Source organism: Convolutriloba macropyga, chromosome 6 (genome assembly GCF_964194025.1).
Source record: "Convolutriloba macropyga chromosome 6, txConMacr16.3, whole genome shotgun sequence".
NCBI classification, from domain to species: domain Eukaryota; kingdom Metazoa; phylum Xenacoelomorpha; order Acoela; family Convolutidae; genus Convolutriloba; species Convolutriloba macropyga.
This window is the reverse complement of record NC_134473.1, coordinates 62,007,001-62,029,366: the sequence shown is the minus strand read 5'-3', so window position 1 is coordinate 62,029,366 and position 22,366 is coordinate 62,007,001. Positions and strand designations below refer to the sequence as shown.

The 22,366-nt window shown below is 36.1% G+C and overlaps 1 protein-coding gene across 1 annotated transcript; it reads left to right on the top strand.

Moving 5' to 3' along the window:
- The first annotated feature begins 452 nt into the window (after window positions 1–452).
- Window positions 453–19,512, top strand: LOC142341828 (tyrosine-protein phosphatase non-receptor type 4-like). The gene is made up of 5 exons (XM_075393079.1): window positions 453–1,174; window positions 1,903–2,223; window positions 8,153–8,357; window positions 12,245–12,345; window positions 16,418–19,512. The coding sequence occupies exons 1-5, from the start codon at window positions 595–597 to the stop codon at window positions 18,151–18,153; spliced, it is 2,943 nt and encodes a 980-aa protein (XP_075249194.1). The 5' UTR covers window positions 453–594; the 3' UTR covers window positions 18,154–19,512.
- The last annotated feature ends 2,854 nt before the right edge of the window (window positions 19,513–22,366 follow it).

Sequence of the window (22,366 nt, the reverse complement as noted above, 5' to 3'; positions counted from 1 at the left end):
TAGTGAAAGAAAAGTGTTCTTAAAAATATAATGGAGTTGAAATAAACCGAACGGTTCCAATAGCGAAGCAGCGGATTATTTATAGCGGATTGATTCAAGTGCCACAAGTTAGATTTCTAACGAACTCTATTTTTGCCCTAATTTAGGACTGTTTAGGGCACAAAAATAGACCTTTACTTCTTCAAGTCTAAGTTCAATCTTTCAAACTGAGCTCTGCCTCGAAGTTTTAGTGAGCGATGAAATCGTACCCTGAGGTCTCTAAGGGCTCTGAGAGTCTTTCGGCTAACAAGACTCTTAAGTATACAATTCGCTGAGATGTAAATTCATGGTTTGAAGGGCGGTTATTTGAGTCTGACCCCCTCGCCCAACGTGCGGCACAAGCGGAAAAGATTCCAATACGATTTATGCTTTGTTTTGATCAGAGAATGAAATATGTTGAACGATTAAAAGATGATGAGTGAAACTTTGAATTTTTATTTCAGATAAATGTGTAATATTTGAGTGAAGTAAATATTGTCCGATGTTCTATCCCCCGTAGCTGACTCATATTTTTTATCTCCTTTCTATTTTTTATACTCCCATTATAATCCTGCGATGTCCACGTACCACTTGAGAGGCCAATCGGCCATCATAGAGTGCATGGTGATTTTTTTGGACAGCTCTTCATCTATGTTCGAAATCCATGCACAGAGTCCGGGATCTGCCCTCTATGACAAAGTGATCAATCATCTAGAAGCTCGTCATGCCCCCCAGAGAATTAAACGAGAGCTGTTCGGGTTGCAGTACAAAGACACAGACGAGGCCACTAAGTGGCTCGATCTCAATTCCAAGCTTAAGAAGCAACTTGGCGGCAGCAATGGAGAACCGATTCTTGAGTTCAGAGTCCACTTTTTCGTGTCCACGGGTCTAATTGAAACCCTAGATAACTGCAGTCTTAAAATGTACTTTCTCCAACTGAGAACAATGCTGCAGCAGGGTGTCCTTAAGCCGAGAAGTCATGACGCCGCTGTCATTGGTGCATTAGTGACCCAAATTGAGATTGGAGATTACAAGGATTACTTCAGTGACTATGAGCAGGGTGCTGAATACCTTCATCAGATCATCATTTACCCGGAGCAGGAAAGGAAGCCTGACCTTCTCAACAGGATAGCAGAGGAACACAAACGTCTGAAAGGTATTGTCACTGATCTATCTGTTCATGAGAAAATCTGATATGTTCAAATACAGAACATGGGATGTCAAAGGGGGGATAGTATTGTGTAAAAATTATACTTTTGAAGCACTACATTTACAAAAGCACTATGAGTGCAAAAAAGCATATGCGGAAAACATAAGAGGTCTAAAAGGTTTGGTTAATGAGTGCTGCCAGTACGATGAAAAAAATTAGCCATAATTTTTGTTCAATTACCGGAAACTGATGGAACAAATGGGAATCCCGTCACATACCCGAAAAGAATATGTACATTTTAATATCGTTGATAAACCAACTAATGCTTGTTTATGCTCTGAGAAGGGTTTTTCAGTGAACGGGACATTGATCAAAAACAGTCAAACAGAGACAGTAGATTGAAAATTAAACTTGCTGTCAAGTAGCATTAACGCATTTGGCCATGCCTTAGCGACTTGTGGGACTCGATATGAATCTATCACAACCGAACATATTGTCAACCAAATATGTAGCATGATTACTTAAATGTGATTGGCCAATGCAAATTTGAATAATTTCACTTTGCACCAATCATTTGCACCAATTTTCGCTTTCCATCTATAGTCCTAGTACCGGTTATTAAAGCCTTAAAGATGAGGTTGAATTTGTACAGAAAACAGTTGCAAAACATTTTGTGTTGTTCAAACAATACCCCATAACTATTACTTGGCGACTAGAAAGGAAACTTGTTACAGGTATAGACACTCAGCGGGCAATCAGAACCCTGGTGGAGAATGTCTCGAGGGTGGAGAGGTACGGAATCGAGATCCACTGTGCCAAATCAATCATCAACCCCACATCAGTCCTGGACACGTTCGAGCGACCAGACACTTTGGTGGAGATAGGCGTGTCGAGTGAGGGTATCTGCGTGTTCAAGAACGGAATCAAAGACGAGCAAGACTTAGCATGGAAGCACATTGATAAGATCAGATGTGAAAGCAAGCAGTTCATCTTGATCATTCAAGCTGACACTAGCCCTGATGAATACTTCAAAGTCAATTTTACCTTCAGTTCAAGTAAGAATAATTTTATAATTTGTCAGCCAAAAATATTAGGAGCAAGCTTTTTTCATATGCAATCCATCTTGCTTAATCTTTATCTATTTGACTTACTTGCTAGTCTCACTAATTTATTGGAAAGTATGTATTGGGTCATCTTCCTGTTACCGTATCAGGACAATTTACCCAATACAATTGTACCCAATACCGCTATACCCAACCCATTTTTAGAAGGACTATTTAGCCAACTATAGAAATGGCCCGTGGGACTTGATATGAAACTATCAAAACCGAACATGGGATTATATTGTCCAGTTAAGGATGTTACAACATCCTTGTATTAGTGAGTGCTAATTTGTAATCGGTTTAGCGAAAAGATCAATGAGCATTGGGTAATTTGGCATTGGGTAAACCTGTTGTTACTTCTGGTGTTTTTCCTCAGACAGATTGGACTCATTGAAGGCCGTTTTTACTCATGATTTCTGTAACTTTAGTGACTTTTTCTTTTAATTGCATGTGCAGGATTTTGAGTTAGAAAACTCTTGAGTTTCTTCCTGAAATTTCATTGTTAATAGCCGCAAAGTGATAGCTGGGGATATTATTGGCCTTCTCTTGGTTTTTTTACGACCTGAAGAGGAGTATTGATTTTCTTGAGGTTTTTTTAACATGAGGTATTCGTGCAGACGGCGTTTTGACCTAAAAGCGAAAGTGAGTAAAATTGCCCTGTGAACAAATTGTTTATGAGCGACTGAAGTTCTTTTCAGGAGCTGCGTTCAGTGAATGAATTTGCGACGTTGAAGTGTTTTTTGACAGAATGGAGCATATACATAGCCTTTTTTAGGCGTTTTTCATCCAACTGGCCATTTTTTGCTCGTAATTTTGCTTGTTTTTTTGTGGAGTTTTTGTTCGATGCTTTATTAATAGGTAAATTCCTGAAATTGATACCACAGTGTTTTTGAGAGTATAATAATGCGTTTCAATTTCAAAATTGGCACACTTCTCAGTTTTTAGTTAATTTTTGTTTTTTTTTTCCATTTATTTCATCCTTTTCATACCTTCAAGCGGACTTTTTTCAAAAATTAGTGGATTAGGCAACGTCATTTTGGTTATTAAGGCATTGAATGCCTTGTTATAACGTGTCGTATTTTTGTTTTATGAAATCTTACTCATGATAATCCGATTTTGGCAGTTTTTGTCCAATTTATTTTAGGTTTTTGTTTGTATTTTGGTTTTAATTACTGCCCAAGATTTTTTCTTGGCATACTCAGAGACTATAATTTTGTGTTTTTATTAATTGAATAATTTTTTGACGTTGAGTCTTCAAAATTCCGTAATTTAAATTTATGTTCAATTTTTAAAATATTTTGACTTTTCAAAAATTTTAATGTTTGAGAGCAATTTTTTTTTGTATTTTTACTTCGTTTTTTTTCAGTTTGGTTTTAGCTGTAAAAAATCAAGATGTATTTTTTTTATGTTTAATAGCTGCCTTCAACCTCTCAACGGCTATTATTTAGGCGATCTCCTATTTTTTAATTCGCTTTACCTTTTGACCACGTTTTTCGTTTGACATAAGTCACGATTTTCACTCTTTGACTTCTGATTTACCTCACTAACTGTTTCAACTGAATGGATTTCGAATTCTTTCAAGCATTGAATTACGCAATGTGAATACCGTCAAAGTCAAAAAAGCAAAATCAAAAGAAACGGCAAAAACATATAAAGCCTGGTCATTAAGTCATAGTGCATTAAGTTATCAATGTTCATTAAAAAGATTCGAGCTGGCATTGGTATTATGCTTAATGGCGGTCAGTTTAGAAGCTTAATTAAGTATAATTTTAGAATGTAACTGAGTATGCCAATTTTGTGCAACAAATAAGAACACTTGGAGAAATTCTGTCAATTTCTATCTCTATTTTTTTTCTATTATAATCAATTTCTATCTCTTTCAATCACAATGTGCGTCAATCAGGTCAACGGTGGCTGTTTTCCGGAAATGTTCTTATAATGTTCCCATATTCTCCACATTCTAGAAAGTACCGCTCGATCCTTCGCCTAAGACCTATAGTTTTTTTTTATTCGATCCGCTTTTATCAGCTGTTGAAAATGTTGTAAAGCTGTTGAAAGGTTTTGAAAATGATTTGAGCCTTCTTATATTTCTATTTTTGGTCCGCAATTAATTTTTTTAAATAAAATTTAGCGCTGAAAATTTGTTTCTGTAGGAAACTGTTGACTGATCATTGTTTTTTCTGATATTTCTGGGTTCTCGGTTTTGGGTTTTAAACAATTTTTTTAACATTAATATTCTGATTTTGAGAGTATAATAATGCGTTTCAATTTCAAAATTGGCACACTTCTCAGTTTTTAGTTAATTTTTGTTTTTTTTTTCCATTTATTTCATCCTTTTCATACCTTCAAGCGGACTTTTTTCAAAAATTAGTGGATTAGGCAACGTCATTTTGGTTATTAAGGCATTGAATGCCTTGTTATAACGTGTCGTATTTTTGTTTTATGAAATCTTACTCATGATAATCCGATTTTGGCAGTTTTTGTCCAATTTATTTTAGGTTTTTGTTTGTATTTTGGTTTTAATTACTGCCCAAGATTTTTTCTTGGCATACTCAGAGATTATAATTTTGTGTTTTTATTAATTGAATAATTTTTTGACGTTGAGTCTTCAAAATTCCGTAATTTAAAGTTATGTTCAATTTTTAAAATATTTTGACTTTTCAAAAATTTTAATGTTTGAGAGCAATTTTTTTTTGTATTTTTACTTCGTTTTTTTTTCAGTTTGGTTTTAGCTGTAAAAAATCAAGATGTATTTTTTTTATGTTTAATAGCTGCCTTCAACCTCTCAACGGCTATTATTTAGGCGATCTCCTATTTTTTAATTCGCTTTACCTTTTGACCACGTTTTTCGTTTGACATAAGTCACGATTTTCACTCTTTGACTTCTGATTTACCTCACTAACTGTTTCAACTGAATGGATTTCGAATTCTTTCAAGCATTGAATTACGCAATGTGAATACCGTCAAAGTCAAAAAAGCAAAATCAAAAGAAACGGCAAAAACATATAAAGCCTGGTCATTAAGTCATAGTGCATTAAGTTATCAATGTTCATTAAAAAGATTCGAGCTGGCATTGGTATTATGCTTAATGGCGGTCAGTTTAGAAGCTTAATTAAGTATAATTTTAGAATGTAACTGAGTATGCCAATTTTGTGCAACAAATAAGAACACTTGGAGAAATTCTGTCAATTTCTATCTCTATTTTTTTTCTATTATAATCAATTTCTATCTCTTTCAATCACAATGTGCGTCAATCAGGTCAACGGTGGCTGTTTTCCGGAAATGTTCTTATAATGTTCCCATATTCTCCACATTCTAGAAAGTACCGCTCGATCCTTCGCCTAAGACCTATAGTTTTTTTTTATTCGATCCGCTTTTATCAGCTGTTGAAAATGTTGTAAAGCTGTTGAAAGGTTTTGAAAATGATTTGAGCCTTCTTATATTTCTATTTTTGGTCCGCAATTAATTTTTTTAAATAAAATTTAGCGCTGAAAATTTGTTTCTGTAGGAAACTGTTGACTGATCATTGTTTTTTCTGATATTTCTGGGTTCTCGGTTTTGGGTTTTAAACAATTTTTTTAACATTAATATTCTGTTTTTCAGTTTTTGTTGATTAATTTAATTTTGCAATAGTTTGGACTCAATTTCCTTGATATCTATGCCAAGTCATAAGTATAGTTTTTTTGTCTTGCTTGCTGTGACTCCAGAACAATAATTTTGAGTCCTAAATTTTTGTATTCTTTTTCTTTTCGAAAATGCAGTTTAGTTGCTAAGAATTTCATCTGCCTTATGCTGTAACGATGTGTTTTGGGTCGAACAGTTGATTACGGAGCTCTATCTTTTTAAGACGAGCATCATGGATTATTTCTTAACAGTATTTAGCTGTCTGTTTTTTAAGCCTATCAGTATTTGAGCATCCTTAAAAATTTTGGCCATTTTCAACATTACAAAATGTGTTTATTAATGAAATAATGCGGTATCAAGATTTCATTGCTTCCTCCGTCAAATTTATGTCTCCGGTTATAATATGACCGGTTTTGTATTTTTACTGAATGATAGGGGGAATTTTTAACTTGCTTTAATGATGGCAATTCTCAAATCTCTCTTGTGGTGACAGCGGGGTAGATTTTACAGTTTTTATAATTAATTCTGGTAAGGTGAGTTAATTTTTTAAGATATAATGTAGTGGTTTCAGTTGCATTTACGGTTTTTTGTAAAGTTCCGATGATTCGAGTCGCTTCCCGAATTCATCCGGCTATGTTTTTGATTTTGTCGTCAGGAGTTTTGTTCTGACCATTTTTGTTCATTCGTTCATGCAATTTCAACTGAATTGCGTGTGGCACGTCATTTTTCACTCTCAGTGGTGCGATTTTTTTTCATTTGTGTGAATAAGTTTTTGGACCTGACTCACCTCACTCAAAAATGTCTTCCTGACTTACCTCACTCAAAAATGTCTTCCTTACTCTGAAAGTGACTATTTTTACTTCAATTCAAAGAGATATGGTCAAATGGTTGTGTGTCACTATAATTTAAGTTTATTTGAGAGCAGCTAATAGAAGCAGCAGTAATTTATAAAGATTTTAAATCAAAATGTAACGTCTCATCATTTAATAAATTTTTTTGTCTATCTTTTTGGGACTGCAGATCACCAAAGCTATTGCGGCTATTTTGCTGGCAATCTACGAGCTATGGTTTTTTAAACTGTTTGCCTTGAAAGGAATAGCATTGACGAGGATGAGAAAGGGTCCATGCTTAATATTAAAGGCCCACTGAGAACATATCCGAGCATTATCAGAGGTGCTTTGAATATTCACGTATAACCATTGATGCTTCAAGTATCATTTTTAATTGAGCTAAAAAAACTTTTGTAACGATTGTTTGGCTCTGTTGGTCTGTTATAAGCTATCTTGTGCTTGGGTATTTTTTCGCTTCAGAAATCAGTTAAACTAATGAATCCCAACGGAGTTACGTCTGTTAAGTTTTCTTCTGTTCAGTTTAAGTCTCTTAGGTGTAAGTTTTACCAAAAACTAAACGTTGAGGAGTTATAAATTCATAGTTTAAAGAGTAAAATGAGCAATGTTGATAGATTCAGACCCCATTTTTTTGTTGAATCATTTTTGTATTATTCAGTGAATCTAGCTTTGCAATCTAAATTATCCCCACCAGCACTTTTGAAATCCATTCGTCCGACGTCAGTTGACTATTAAATCCCTTTTTAATTGATACATGACACTAGGGACTGAAACTTTTAGCAACAAGTTTGTTGAACTACTTTTTTATACATTTTTTCATATGCTTCTTTTTAACCGTTGATTCAATTATAGGTTTCCGAAAACCAGGCAAGGTATTGGAAAAAAATTGAGGTGTAGGTTTTGAGTCACACAACTGTAGAGTTTTCTTGTTCCGACCCATTTTAATGTGGGAGGAACTATATATTCAACTGTTTTTGTTAGTATATTTCGGTCGGTGGATATTGTTGCAAATAAAGATATGATTGGTATAACCAGTTATTTTTTGTCTTTTTGGAGGAATTATAAAGTTTCTAATTTTTGTGAAATTTTGACTGACATTCTCCATTTTGCTCGCTTTTTCAGTAGTTTTCTTTTTGAAGTAATTTGAAAGTGGTAACTGTAGCCCTATTAATTTTGTTTCTCGACATCATAAAAATGGTCTCTTTTTAAACTTTTGGCTGGATTTTGACTGCTCTGTTAATTCCATAACTGTTATTAATGTGTATATATTTTTTGGACTGAACAAACTTATCACAAAAAATTTAAATTTCGACCTTCTTTTATAACCTCTCATTTACAAAAAATCTCGGGACAATTCGCAATTAGATAAACAATGACCCACACCATGTTATGGAGTTTTGTTTGTTTAGGCAAGAACTGCAAAGCGTGTTTTCTCTCGTGCCAGGCACACCACCAGTTCTTCCAGAGCCAATTGTCAATTGAGCCCAGCACCTCTTCGTCAGGTGGCTACTCTCATACAAACACTGAGTTCCTCTGCAGCTCCAGCTCCATCCTCAAGAACAAGTTCAAAATCGGATCATCCACCATCTCGCGCAAACCCAGAAGACCTCAAAGGTACGGCAGCAGATCACGACCCTCAAAAAAGTATTCTCAGTGCTCAAGCTCCGTTTCACTTAAGGCAGACGGGATTAGGGCTCTTATACACGTGCCTAACTCTATTTGCCTGTTACTAGCCGACTAAGTCTAATGATGAGAACACTGACGGTTAATTTCAATTATAACGACACTAGTACGGAGCCAGACAAGTACGCATATTGAAAATGGTGACATGTAAGAGAGCCGATTAAAAAAGCCGAACATATTAAGCGATAAATTCACAGCCAATTAAAATTGCTTATAAAAGAAGACGGTAAAATCAGTGTATTTGAGAATTGAAATTTCATCGTTTACTAGGAACATAATTCTAAAGTAATTGGATGAATATTTATCGAGTAATAATCCCGGGCCACGACCATGCCTCAGCGACTCATGGGACTTGATATGAAGCTGTCACAACCGAACATGATCAATTTACCTATAAAACTACTTTTCATGGTAATTAAGTAGCAGTTTAGGGTAATTAAAGGCAGCTTTCTGCATTGGGCTCTTTTTAAATTTTGAATAGCCGCGAAGCGAAAGCTGAGGCTATTTTGGCCTTTTCTCGGTTTTATACGACTCGAAGAGGAGTATTGGTTTTCTTAAGGTTTTTTTACCGGAAGTACTATTCGTTCAGACGCCGTTTTGACCTAAAACCGAAAGTGCGAAAAATTGCCATGTGAACTAATTTTCTCTGAGCGAGAGAAGTTTTTGATCATGCGCTGCGTTTAGTGAATGACTTTTTGACTGTGAAAAGTAGTTTTTGACTTTTGACTGAATGGCACATATAGATAACCGTTTTTTAGCCGTTTTTTCGTCGAAGTGGCTCAGTTTTTTTATTTTAATAGACGAACAGCGATAGCTGGGGCTATTATTGGCCTTCTCTTGGTTTTTTTTGTCGTCGCGATTTTTGTTACGACCATATGACGTCACAACCACTTCAAATCTGGTTTTTGTTCATTCGTTCATGCAATTTCATCTGAAGTGCGTGCGTGACGTCATTTTTCGCTCGTAGTGGAGCCTTTTTTTGCTCATTCGCGTGATTAAATTTTTGGTCACACGTGACTTACCTCACTGTCAAAAATGACTTCCTCACTTTGAAATTGACTCTTATATACTTTAACTCAGAGATAAGGTCAAATGGGTGAGTGTCACTCTTTATGAAGGTTATTAGAGAGCAGCTAATAGAGGCAGCAAAAACTTATACAGATTTTAAACCAAAATAGAACTTATCAGCCTTCAATGAAAAGTCGAATTTTTTTGGTCTGTCTTTTTTACTGTTTTTTTTGAGACTGCAGATCTACGAAGCTATTGCGGCTATTTTCTGGCAATCTGCCAGCTATGTTTATAATTTTGGTGTTTTTGTAGAAATAATTTTTATTCGATGCTATATTGAAATGTAAACCTCGGAAATTGATACCACAATGTTTTGCAGAGCCTGAAAATGTGTTTCAAGTTTAAAATTGGCACATATTTCTTGATTTTCTAGATAGTTTGCGGCTTTATACTATTAATTTCTTCTTTTTTGGATCTTTCAGTCGTCTTTTTGTCATAAATCAGTTAATATGGCAGTTCACCTTTGAAAGTTTATGTACTCAACGCCTCTTTCTCCCTCGATGTAATTTTGTTTTATGAAATTGTTTATATGCTAATCAAATTTTTGTAATTTTTTGCAATTTTTCTCAGTTTTTGTTTGTCTTTTGGTTTTAATTACTAGAAATAGTCTTTTTATGCAACATGGGGGATTTTTAATATTGTTTCAATAAAAATCCAATCATTTTCTAGCGTTAACTTTTTGAAAAACAGTTCAAATTTTTTTTTTCATACATTCAGTCTTAAAAATTTCTTGACCATTTTTTTGGAAAATGTTTCGCATGTTTTAGTTCTGCTTTTTCATATTTTGTTCTACTCAGGGGGATGGATCTTTGTCTTGGATGACTCGTTTTATTTTCGATGTCTCGAATGCGAATGCTGAACAATAAAATGTAATTGTTTTTCTTGAATTTTTAATTTGATTTTTAACCTTCAAAAATCAAGAATTATGCTTTGTTACGGTGTTTCTTGCATCGTGTCCATATACATCACATTCTGTTTTGTATTATTCTAGTTTTGTCCCGCACCTACATGTATATAGGTTACATAGTTTTTCGGTTGTTGAAAAAACTGATTGATTTCAGCTTTTTCTTGGATTTTTGTCATTTCTTTGATTGCAATTGACTTCGTTCATTATGAGGCAGTATTCAGAATTTGCTAGACATCCTTGTCGAGAATTTCCTTTGATTACTTTTTAGTGCAATTTTTTCCCTCCTTTGTATTTTTGAACGATTTTTTGCCTTTGAACAATATTCTGTTGCTTATGTCAGTGATTGATTTATTTTTTGAACTAGTATGAAATCATGTTGTCTCGCATATATACAAGAAAGAAGATGTATGTGTTCTGTTTGTCTTATTAGTAGTGATTCGAAATCTAATCGTAGGGGTTTTCTGATTCTTAATTTTGAGCATTCTTTTTTGAAAAATTAAACTTACTTTCTATGATTATTATCTGCCGTTTGCTTTCTCGATCTGAGATTAGAATCATGAATTATTTGAGGGCGATTGATAGCCCTGTCAATATTTTCAGCCTATCAGTATTTTGATCATCCTAATTAATTGGGCCTTTTTAACGTTACAAAACGTTTTCAATATAAAATTTTGCTGGATTTTCTTTCTCTTGGTGACAGTGGTTTAAATTTTACCAATTTTGGTATCAGAACTGGGGAGGTAATGAGTTAATAGTTTAATAGAAGACTAATGGCTTCAGCTGCAATTACGGTTTTTTGTTAAGTTTTGACGCTTCGGGTCGCTTCCGGAATAGATTTTTGTTACGACCATATGACGTCATAATCACTTCGAATCTGCTTTTTGTTCATTCGTTTATGCAATTTCAACTGAATAGCGTGCGTGATGTCATTTTTCTTTCTAAGTGGAGCGAATTTTTGTTCATTCGCCATTCGCGTGATTAATTTTTTTTCACACTTGACTTACCTCACTCTCAAAAATGACTTCCTCACTTTGAAATTGACTTTTTGACTTTAATTCAAAAAGATAAGGTCAAGCGAAAGTGTGTCACTCGAATTGAAGGTTATTTGAGAGGAGCTAATAGAGGCGGTAATAACTTAGACAGATTCTTAATCAAAATATAACATCTCAGCCCTTAATGAAAAGAATCAAATTGTTTGGTCTGTTTTTTTTTTTACTTTTTTTGAGATCGACGAAGCTATTGCGGCTATTTTTTGCAATCTGCCAGCTATGTTTTCAATTAAGATTTGGGCGATTTTTAACGTCTGCACTCTTAGGTAATCAGTACAAATATGTGTACGACTGAATTACTATTATTGAGTATTGTCTATTTACTATACTGAATAGAATAGAGATTTCTGAGTTTCGGATGGGACAGATTAATTCACACAATAGATTTACCTCTGCTGCAGAACAACGAATAAGCTAGTTAAAACTATTTAAGATTGCATTGCAATGGGAATGGGAGACGATTTAAGGAATATGCGACCTCTGTCACCTTAAAGTGATATCTTGAGATCATTAGCTAAACAAATGACTGAGTATTGCCGATAATATCTCTTCTCCTATACCTTTTGCTCCCAATTTTTTTTGTCTCTTTGACCCCTTAGCCAGATTTTTTCTGTTTTCAAAATATCTGTCAAAAATCTAATGGTAAAATTTGTTTTCTCTAAACTTTTTGTCAATTTACAATTTTCTACACTGATGAATGTGTTTGCATTTGAATTGACATTCCGTGTATCTCAGTTCTGCATCCATGTCCATATGGGCACATAAGGTTCCGTTTGATGTTTTTTCATTTGTAGGTATCTGCAACAGCAACCTTCCTCACAAGAGACATCGACTGCTACAAACAGTGTCATTGGCTCTTCCTTCTCAGAGACAGCGTCCAACAGAACATCAACAGGTTACTTGTCCAGCAAATTTATACTAGACCAACGGGGGACTACCTTGCGTCGGTTTGTATATGGTTTCATCGGCTGCTCAACTTATGTTCTCTTGTTGCCAAAGCTGATATTGACTCAACAAGTACATGGTCAAACTGTAGATGGGGCAGGCCAATTATTGAAAAATTATTAAAAAAATTCTTAGCTGTGCAAAATGAGGGTGAAAGCTCGCATAATTATTGCTCAAAATATTCCAATTTAATAGCGTGACAGCGTCAGTATGGAATACGTATACGAATAATTAATTTTTAACTCGCATTAGAAGTATCTTGCTGAAGCCTTAACAAAAATCCGTTTTTGAGGTCTCGAGAATATTAATTGTTCTCAACGAAAAATGGAGCAGTTATTGTAAATGTGTGCAACTTTTGAACGCACATTTTGAATGCAAGAGCGATTTGACTTTTTAACTGACATCTTCATGTTTGACTTCATCATTTGTCTGATTAATTGCTCTCGAACGAAGTTTTAAGTTATTATTGAAAACTTGTTGGTCTTTTCACTAGCCGTCGTCAGCCTCTCAACGGCTAATATTTAGGTGCTTTCCTTTTTTAAATTCGCTTGACCTTTTTTTCGTTTTACATAAGTCACCTTTTTTGAATTCTGACTTACTTCACTCTGTTTCAACTGAATGGATTTTAAAATTGATTCAGGATTTTTACTCAAATACGTTCAAGGTCAGAAGGCGAAATCAAGAAATGAAACTAAATGGGATAAACCAATAAAACCCGCGCGCTAAGAGTTATTGTTTAAAGACTTAATGCATTAAGTTATCAAAGTTCCATAGAATATGCTGCTAATCGGTATTAGTATTAAGCCTATTGTCCTCCAATATAGAAGCGATACTCGCCAAATAGTATTGAATCTAATGAAACTGCGGACCAAATTTGAAAATTGATTGACACTTAAAAGAGTACTAGGCTGTCTGTAACTTTTTTTCGTGCGTTAAGTTATGGAAATTTCTTAGCGTATACTGCTAACAGACGTTAGTATGCAGCCAAATATTCTCTAATTTAACAGGAGAATTCACCATATTTGTCTAATCTAATGAAACTGCAGAAATTCGAACACTTTAACAGTTAGAAAAGATATTAGACTGTCGTCAGTGTTTCCATTTTCCAACATTTTTAATCCCAAAGGCGGTCACTGGGGTCAACGGCGGTATTTTTCCGGCAATCTACCGACTAGGTTTCATACGCAAAAATTTTGTTTGACCGATGGGGGTTTATAATAGCCTCTAATGACGTCATTTGAAGCCCCCGTAGTGATTTTAGTTACCACCCCCTCCTCCGACTGAAGCGAAGGGGGTACAATAGATTTGAGCTCCCGCTAGTCGTTCGAGAGAAATTCTTCTGACTTTAGTCAGTTATGTTTTAAATTGCTCTACTATTACTACTTAAAGATTACTAACAAAAGGTCACCGAAATTAAGGTCTCTAATAAGCTCTAAAAGCATCATTTGAGATCCCGAAGTGAAGTCATTTCGAAGCAACAGCTGAGGTTTTTATTTATCTTTTTTATTTCTTTTCTCTGCAAAATATGTGTAACCAATACGCCTGTGCGTTGCACTTTGTTTTTAATAGCCGCCCTCATCTTCTCAGCCGGCTATTATAGCGCTCCTGTTTTTTTTACAATTCAAAGAATTTGAATTGTATTGGGGCGCTGTCTTTTTTTTTAAGATCTGTTCACACATTTTCATGATTTTTGAAGTAAAATTGGAGTAGTGATTTTGGTCACGCCGAAACAGGAAGTGGAGCGAAAAAGCGATTGGTTTTGCGGCGTGAAATTGTTTTGCTCTAAACTTAAAGCAGAGTGACAAAATGGTGTTTGAACAAAAGTTCGCTTTCTCGCTAGTGGTTTTTTGTTCACATGCGGCAATTTCACTTTTCTTCGATTTTTGGATCGGATTTTTTTAAATGGTTTTCCCAATAGTCCGTTCTAGGTCTAGTTTTCTGTATAGTCAATGGAAATTCTTTGAATTGTACATCAGGACTTGTCCTGCTATGTTTTTTTACTTCGTCGAACTTTTTTTCGCTTTACCCATTTTGCCGCTTTTTCGACATTTTGCGTGAAATGTTTTTGAATTCTCTAGGCTTGTTTCACTCTTCTGTAATTTGCTCAAAGTCGTTTTAAACCAAAGCTGCTCAGCAAAGCAATTCAAAATGAAGAGAGTCGGTATAAAAAATCAAAGTCAGAAATAGAAACGGGATAAACCCATAAAGCCCATATTTAGATGCCCGGTACTTGAACTTTGTTCTCATTAGTTTTGGTTACTATCTATAATGCTTATTGGTATTGATACTAGGCCCTGTAGCCTCTCACTGAGAGAGAGGAGTATGTTCAATTACGAAATAACATCAAGATAATTCGCACTTTAAATGTTTCTATACAAAAATCATTATTTGTTGATATTTGCTTTTCTTTCAATCCCAATAGAGTTATGGGAATCAACGGCGGCTATTTTCCGGCAATCTGCCTGGTATCTTTTGATCATATATCGTATTTGAGAGAGTGACAAACTAGGTGTGAAAAATTTTTCGCTAAGCTAGCAAAATATTTTGATCACGCGCGGTTTTTTCGAAGCGGTTTTTAGTTTTTTTAAGTAAAGCTGGGTGCTAAAATGAAAACATTGCAGCATAGCTACTAACGGACTGATAGCCGAGTGGGCATGCCTCTGGGGAGCGATCTGGAGGTCCATGGTTCGAATCACGTTGTGGTCAACTATTTTTCCACCCGCCTGTCGTTCGATCTTTTTTCACTCGCTTGAGTGATTTGACCTTTCCAGCAATTTTTTCACTCTTAAAGTCTTGATTTTACGTGATCGAAGTTCTCTCATTCAAATTTTAAGCCCTTAACGTAATATGTGGTGGTTTGCTGCTGATTTTCTGATCAAAGTTGCGCCAATAGTTTTTTCAATCAATTTCAAACGAGCGCAGTTCTCTTTGAAGAGACATAATTTATGGTGTGAAGTGTGGTTCTCAAAAGCTTTTATTTGGGTTTTTTTAAATTAGTTTTACCTTTCCATCACTGTTTTTGTTGCTGCTCAGCAAAGCAATTCAAAATGAAGAGAGTCGGTATAAAAAATCAAAGTCGGAAATAGAAACGGGATAAACCCATAAAGCCCATTTTTAGATGCCCGGTACTTGAACTTTGTTCTCATAAGTTTTAGTTACTATCTCTAATGCCTATTGGTATTGATACTAGACCCTGTAGCCTCTCACTGAGAGACAGGAGATATTTTCTTTTCTTTCAATCCCAATAGAGTTATGGGAATCAACGGCGGCTATTTTCCGGCAATCTGCGGGGTATGTTTAATTCTTAAAGTTAATTTAAAGAAACGAAGTAAAGTTGAAAAAAGAAACGCCGTTAGCTTAAGATTGCGTAAGTTAAAATTACGGGCAGAGAACGTTGGGGTTCAAACGCGGACAAAGTAGATTTTTTTTGACCAATGGTCGTCCTTTGTGAGACTATTGCCGGAAATTTTTGCAAGTTACTGATTGTTTGCGGCGTGCCAAGCATAGGCCTTACCCTTCCGCTGTCACGCCAGGCGTCAAAGGTTGGCGTGAGTTCTATTTGACATTCTTTGACACTCTTAATAGCTGACTTACCGGTCGAATATTTTTTAACTGGGCTCAAATGCTGTTTGTAGTGATTTATTGGCTCCTGTTGGCCTTTTTTGATCGTTCGTTCAATCGTCTGACCAATATAACTTTTTGACATTTAGTAAAACGTATAAGTTACATTACGGGCATTAAGTGGCTGTGCAGCTCTTAGAGTTTTTGTAGATTCTTAGTTTTGAAAAAAATGATGTGAATGCTATTTCAGAAAGTCAAGTGCTGTTTTTTTAAAGGGGGCAGCCCGCACATATTTGTTTCTCTGGCTCCATGTAATTAGCCCCAATTAGCTTGACATAGCTCACCAAATGTAGACAGACACCCGTCAGTTGTTTGAGATAATTGACCGAACGTTAGTTGGTTGCTTTTTGTTATTACTTAAAGATCTTTGCTATTATTTCACATTCAGTTCATTCATTTAGGACCCTCATCAGCCAACTCCAATCGGAACTCAATTACAGCTTCTTCAGATATGCAACAACAACTCAACATCCGCACAAGCAACCTCACTTTTCCCAATTTGTCAACCCCTCAGGATGCCTCAGCCACCTCTTCTCAAGCAGTGAGCAGTAGTGCGCTGGGTGCAAATATGCCAGGCCCATCTTCCTCGAGTGGAGGAGCCCATAGAGGCCTCTCAAACAACCCCTTCATGTCTTCCTCATGGACTGATATAAACAGCGGCACCTTAGACCAGTTCGAAGACATTACCGTGCAGGATATTGAAATGTACGGCTATCCCTACGAGTACTACGGACATGTCGCCGGTCACCAGGCCTTTTCGCCCCCTAGCGAGGCATCTAATGACTCATGGGGACCAGGCGATGAAGAGGAAGATGGCTATGAAGACGTCACTCCCTATTACGTGGGCGATAAACCAGACCCCCTACAACTTCCCCAACAGTGCAATACATACTTCGACCCGACGTTGGATCTGGGGAGGTCGATGGAGTATCTGGAGTCACAGCTCCAGGATGCATCCAAGCTGGATATGGAGTTCCAAAATGCTCCTCAGCTGAGAACGGATTTCACTGTAAATAACTCTGTGCTGCTCAAGAACCGAGATAAAAACCGCTACCAGGACATTTTGCCCTACGACAGGTCACGTGTCGTTCTGAAGTCTAACGTGGACAGAGACAGTGCGGACTGCGATTACATCAATGCTAACCATTTAGTCATGATTCTGCCAGACAACTCCAAGCTGAACTACATTGCGGCACAAGGACCTCTCGAAGAGACCATCACTGATTTCTGGCGCATGATCTGGGAGCAGAACTGTGCGATTGTGGTGATGTTGACAAATGTTCTGGAACAGACGATGCTCAAATGCCACCCTTATTGGCCGTATGACACAAATGCAGTATTGAAGTGTGGACACCTGTTGGTATCCTGTCACAGCCCTCCGATTGAAGAGAACTACGTAACCACACGTGAGATCTATCTCATGGATTCGCGTTACCCCGACCAGATGCCGAGGGAAATTCACTTGTTACATTACACCAAATGGCCCGACAAGAAATGTCCCGAAAACTCGGAAGACTTCCTGTCATTTGTGAGAAGGGTGCGAAAGTACAGAGCTAGTTTCTTGGGCAACTCGTCTCTCTTGGTTCATTGCTCGGCCGGAATTGGCAGAACTGGAGTTTTCATAATAGTGGAAACGGCTTGTCGGCTAATTGAGCTGAACATGCCGGTTTTGCCTCTGGACCTAGTACGAGTGTTGCGTGACCAACGGCCATATATGATTCAAACATCGGAGCAGTTCACGTTTGTTTGTCGTGCCATTCTGACGTACTACAATCAACTACGAACTATTTGCAGTCCCTCAGTGTCCGTGAACCTTTCAAGTTCTTCCCTAAATTCAATTAGTGCTGGGGCCATGCAAAGCAGTGCTGCAGCTGCTCCTCAGCAAGATAACAGTCACTTTAGCAGACTTAGTCAACAACAACAGGGAGCAGGCAATCAGCATCCCTACCTGTCAAGAGTATCGTCCAATCAGTCGTCGAGCTACTCCCAGGGAGAGTTGAGGAGCAGTGTACACATGCAGCAATCAGAAAGAGACAGAGAGAGTCAACAACAACAGCAACACTTTCTCAACACTCCTCAACCTCACCACAATCAACAGCGCTTTTCCCCTCGAGTCAGGAACTCACCCCATCCCTAGTTGCCTTGCGCTCAACTGGCATATATAAATACGAATAGACACCGAAGGCATTAACAACAATACAAATCAGAAGACAAGTCCGGCTGGAACTGATGACATAAATAAGCACACTTCAGGAAAAGAGAATTAATATTACCACACGGTCCTTATCCCCATCGAGAAGTTGTCTATCTCCGAGGAGAAGCCCAGTTGTTAAATAACTTCGAGAAGGAGATAACTACCGTGTGTTAATGTTTAATCAACTCTCGTTGCGATTACAACAGTTGCATAACTTAGCCACACTGCAGCTGATTATAGACTTTTTTTTGCCTCCACTGTTTTCTCGCCAGTGTTTATATAGCAGCAGTGGGGAAAACGATTAACAATTCGTTTAATCGATAAGTTATGCAACTGTAATTATAACTAGAGTTTATTAAATCATTTGTAGCTAATTGTTAGTAACACGTCAATCTTGTTCTTTCATATGAGACAAGAGTTTTTCAATAAGATTACCTGAAAACGAAAATCTTGGTCACTATAAAGCTCTATATGTGACAGATTGTTGAAAAGCTCTGAAGGTAGTGTTAATTTTTTGACAAGAAGTAAAAAGCGCTATAATTTGAAAATTTTGTATTAAATTTGGTAATTAGCCTAGTATTTAGTACGCTAAGTGTTGTTTCCGTCTCAGAGTAGTTATTAGATCATCATTTGATGACCTAATTTTGATGTGAATAAAATAATTTTGGAACTTTGAATACCATACAAATGGTAAATAGCATGAACGTAGCATTCCTTTTTCGGGCAGTTAAAAACTATTCAAAAATTATACAATAACTGCAGCGATTATGGCTTCGTTTATAGAAAGAAACCCCTTTAGCCCGCCTCTGTAAAATTTGTACTCATTCATTTAAAGCCTGTTCAGTAAGTCTCGCCGTTTCTCCCTCTCGACCTGTGCTGTCAGTATGGCCAACAACTAGACGAGTCAACCCACCCCCACCCTCCTCGTCTCCCCTCCCCCTCTCCCAAATTACAGTAATAAATTTTTGGTTGATCCAAATGCATATAAAGAGCCTGTATTCAATGCGATAACCTGAAGATATTTAATTTTGAGCAGCTGTCCGTCCATTCTTTCAATCCATTCATTCATATACCTATACGATTGTGTGTTTGTTTCAGTTCTTTGCTAAAGAGATGCTTTTTTACATTGACAAATTTTGTATTGAATTTGAACTCTGTCTCATTAATTATAGACTACAACTACTATTATTGCTACTACTGTTTAAATAACCCGATTTCTCTCTCTATCTATCTATCTTCTCTCTCTCTCTCTCATGGTGCCAACTTAACATTGGTTCACTAATTCAAATCTTAACAGTATAACCAACTTTTGTCCTTCTACTAGTTAGCTGTGCAAAGTTAGTTCTTGTCAACCTAATTTGAGAGCGGCCTGAGCTCTATGTTCTAACCAGTTCACAAAGTGTAGGACAGTATGTAGATTCGTGTCAAAGTAAGAGTATTTCAAATCAAGCTCTATTTCGTCTACCAACTGTCCCAAAATTGAGTTTATTTCCAACCAGATATTTTGGATGAATTGTAAAAGTTGCGTTTACATGATCTAAATAGTATCTTTCTATATACTACATAATATCGAACGTCTATAATCATTCATTTGACTAAAGGTACTTTGCGTTCAAATGAAAGATTAATTTTAGATTCCAATACTTCAAACAAGACTAACTGCCGCTTGATTGCCAACATTCGGTTTTGCCCAAAGGCTTAAATGTGGACAAATTATACGGAAGCATGAAACGACGGTGAAATCATTTTTGCTTGAAAGATCAAAAATTCTTGCAAAAATGAAAAACATTGTTTCTGGTTGTGCATCCGAAATATTAAGTTGGTACCCTTCGGAAATCTCAATAGCGGGATCTTTTCAACAATTGCCTATCCTATTGAAAAAGGGGAGGCAATTCTTCAATAGAACTTAAGTGAGAGATTTAGTGCGCTATCAAAGAGAATAAATGGTTGCTTATTCTTGAACACTGGTCCGCAATCGTAATGAGTGATAATCGCTCATCTAAACCGTGCACATCATGAGTATTTTATCTAAACCTCAGAAGGAGAGGGAGGCGATTGTATACTATGTGTCAAATGGGAGCGATTGTTGAAAAGATCAATATCTTTATGGGAAATTGGAATCCATTTTGGCTATCGAAAATAGGAAAAATATTCTCGAGTGGAATAGGTCTTTAGTTAGGAGCCGCAAAAAGGACGTGAGCAAATATTCCATAGGCAAACTCGTCTTTTGCTTGTACGAAATTGTGTTTAAGATTTTGAAAGGTTTATTTTTTTTAAGTATGTACCAATTTTTCTAACTGTACTCTTAATAATCAGACGAAGATTTTGATCGGAAAAGGGGGAAATAGTAAAAAAAATCGATAGGTTCGAATTGTTTGCAGCAGCAATTCGGGAATGGTATTTGTAATCCAGTTCTGTTGTGGGGGTAGGTTCAACGAAAATTTCATTTCAAAAAATAAATTTTGTCAGACTTGCTCCTATGCAGACTAAAATGAGATTTGACCGAGCTAAAACGTCAAGAACAGCTTAACCAACGGAATTCATTGTTTCTTGCTTTAAAATAGATCAGTTTTACTCTGACTGTTTTTACCACTACCAAAGGTCGATCATACGTACCCTCGAAAGTACATCACCTTTTTGTAAAATATGCATACCCAAATATTACGCTTTGAGCTTTACAAAAAGTGACGGAGGAGTTATGCATTGGTAAAGTTTACCTGCCTGCAATAAGAATTTATAGGTGGAAGCTGAGCGGATCTATATTGCGGTGCTCGTGGTTTTTTACGACTCGAAGAGGAGTATTGGTTTTCTTGAAATTTTGCTTACTGGAAGCACTATTTGTCCAAACGGCTTTTTGACCTAAAAGCGAACTAATTTTTCCTGAGCGAGAGAAATTTTTTGATCATGCGTTGTGGTCAGTGAAAAACTTTTTAACTTGGAAAAGTGTTTTTTTGACATCAATGATATCTTTGGATATTTAAAAAGACATTTTTCCAGAACATGTATATTTGGCAAGGTCCTCTTGACACTTCATGCGTTAGGCAGTTCTCTTATCTTAGTCATTTTTGTTTTATAGAACTAAACCAGTACTGATCCGATTTTTGCTATTTTTGTCGTTTTTCTCAGATTTTTAGTTGTTTTAATTAATAGAGTCTCTATTGTACCGGTGTGGATTGTTTTTTTTTATGATAATTGATCTAGTTTTTGAAGTTTTCTTCAGTGAAAATTGATTGGCGAAATTCAGTGGAAAATTTGTTTCATAAACGCAGTCTTAACAATATTTTGACGATATCTTTTGCAAATTATTTTGTTTCGAATCTTTGAAACGTTTTATTTTTTTTTAGACAATAGATTGGGCTTGTTATCTTCTGAGCCGTGAAAGCTTAGTAAAATTTTCTGTTTCTCCGCTTCTTTTTCCTATTTGGTTTTTAACTTTCAAAATTTACAAAGTAGTCTTTTTGTTTGTTTTTTTTCTCAATATTTTTGTATTACCCTTAATGTAGCATGCATCATGCTAGCTGTCTCCTCAGACCCAGGATAGCCTTGTTACTGATTTTTATTCCTTAAAAATTCTTAAATGACATTCTTGTTTGTTAGATTTTTCGAATTTTGTTTCTTGCAATTGATTTATAATGTAGCACTTGAGTTTGCTGGAATTAGTATAAGAAATGTTAACTGATATTTAGTTTTTGTGAATTCTACGTTAGGTTAAATTCTCAATAAATCTCTTTTTGCTTTTGAGTGTTAATCTGTTCCTTTTTTCAAATTTACATGAAATTTGAAATAGTTTTGAATTCATTGTCTGCTGTCTCCAACAATAGAGAATTACATCTTATTTTTGTCCTAATTATTAAGTGATGTGACGCTATCAGAAATTGTTTAGTGTTTTCTGTTTTGAGGGCAATTTGGTTTCTAAAAATGATGATTGCCTTGTTCTTTCCGATTGTGTCTTTTGGGTTGGATTGTTAATTCCGGAGATCTGAGTTTCAAAAAATTATCAATGGTGCTTTCGCGACAATTTTCAGCCTGTCATTGATTTTGATCAGAATATTTTTCCATCCTAAGAATTTCGGCCAGCATTCAGTGTTACAAGACATGTTTCGAGTAATTTGAAAGCTTGCGTTATCAAGATATCACAGTGAGTATCTTCTGTGAA

Coding starts and splice junctions, on each gene's coding strand:
- LOC142341828 (XM_075393079.1), top strand. CDS start 595: ATGTCCACGTACCACTTGAGAGGCCAATCGGCCATCATAGAGTGCATG. Junction 8,358..12,244: donor AAACCCAGAAGACCTCAAAG/GTACGGCAGCAG, acceptor TTTCATTTGTAG/GTATCTGCAACAGCAACCTT. Junction 12,346..16,417: donor GTCCAACAGAACATCAACAG/GTTACTTGTCCA, acceptor TCATTCATTTAG/GACCCTCATCAGCCAACTCC.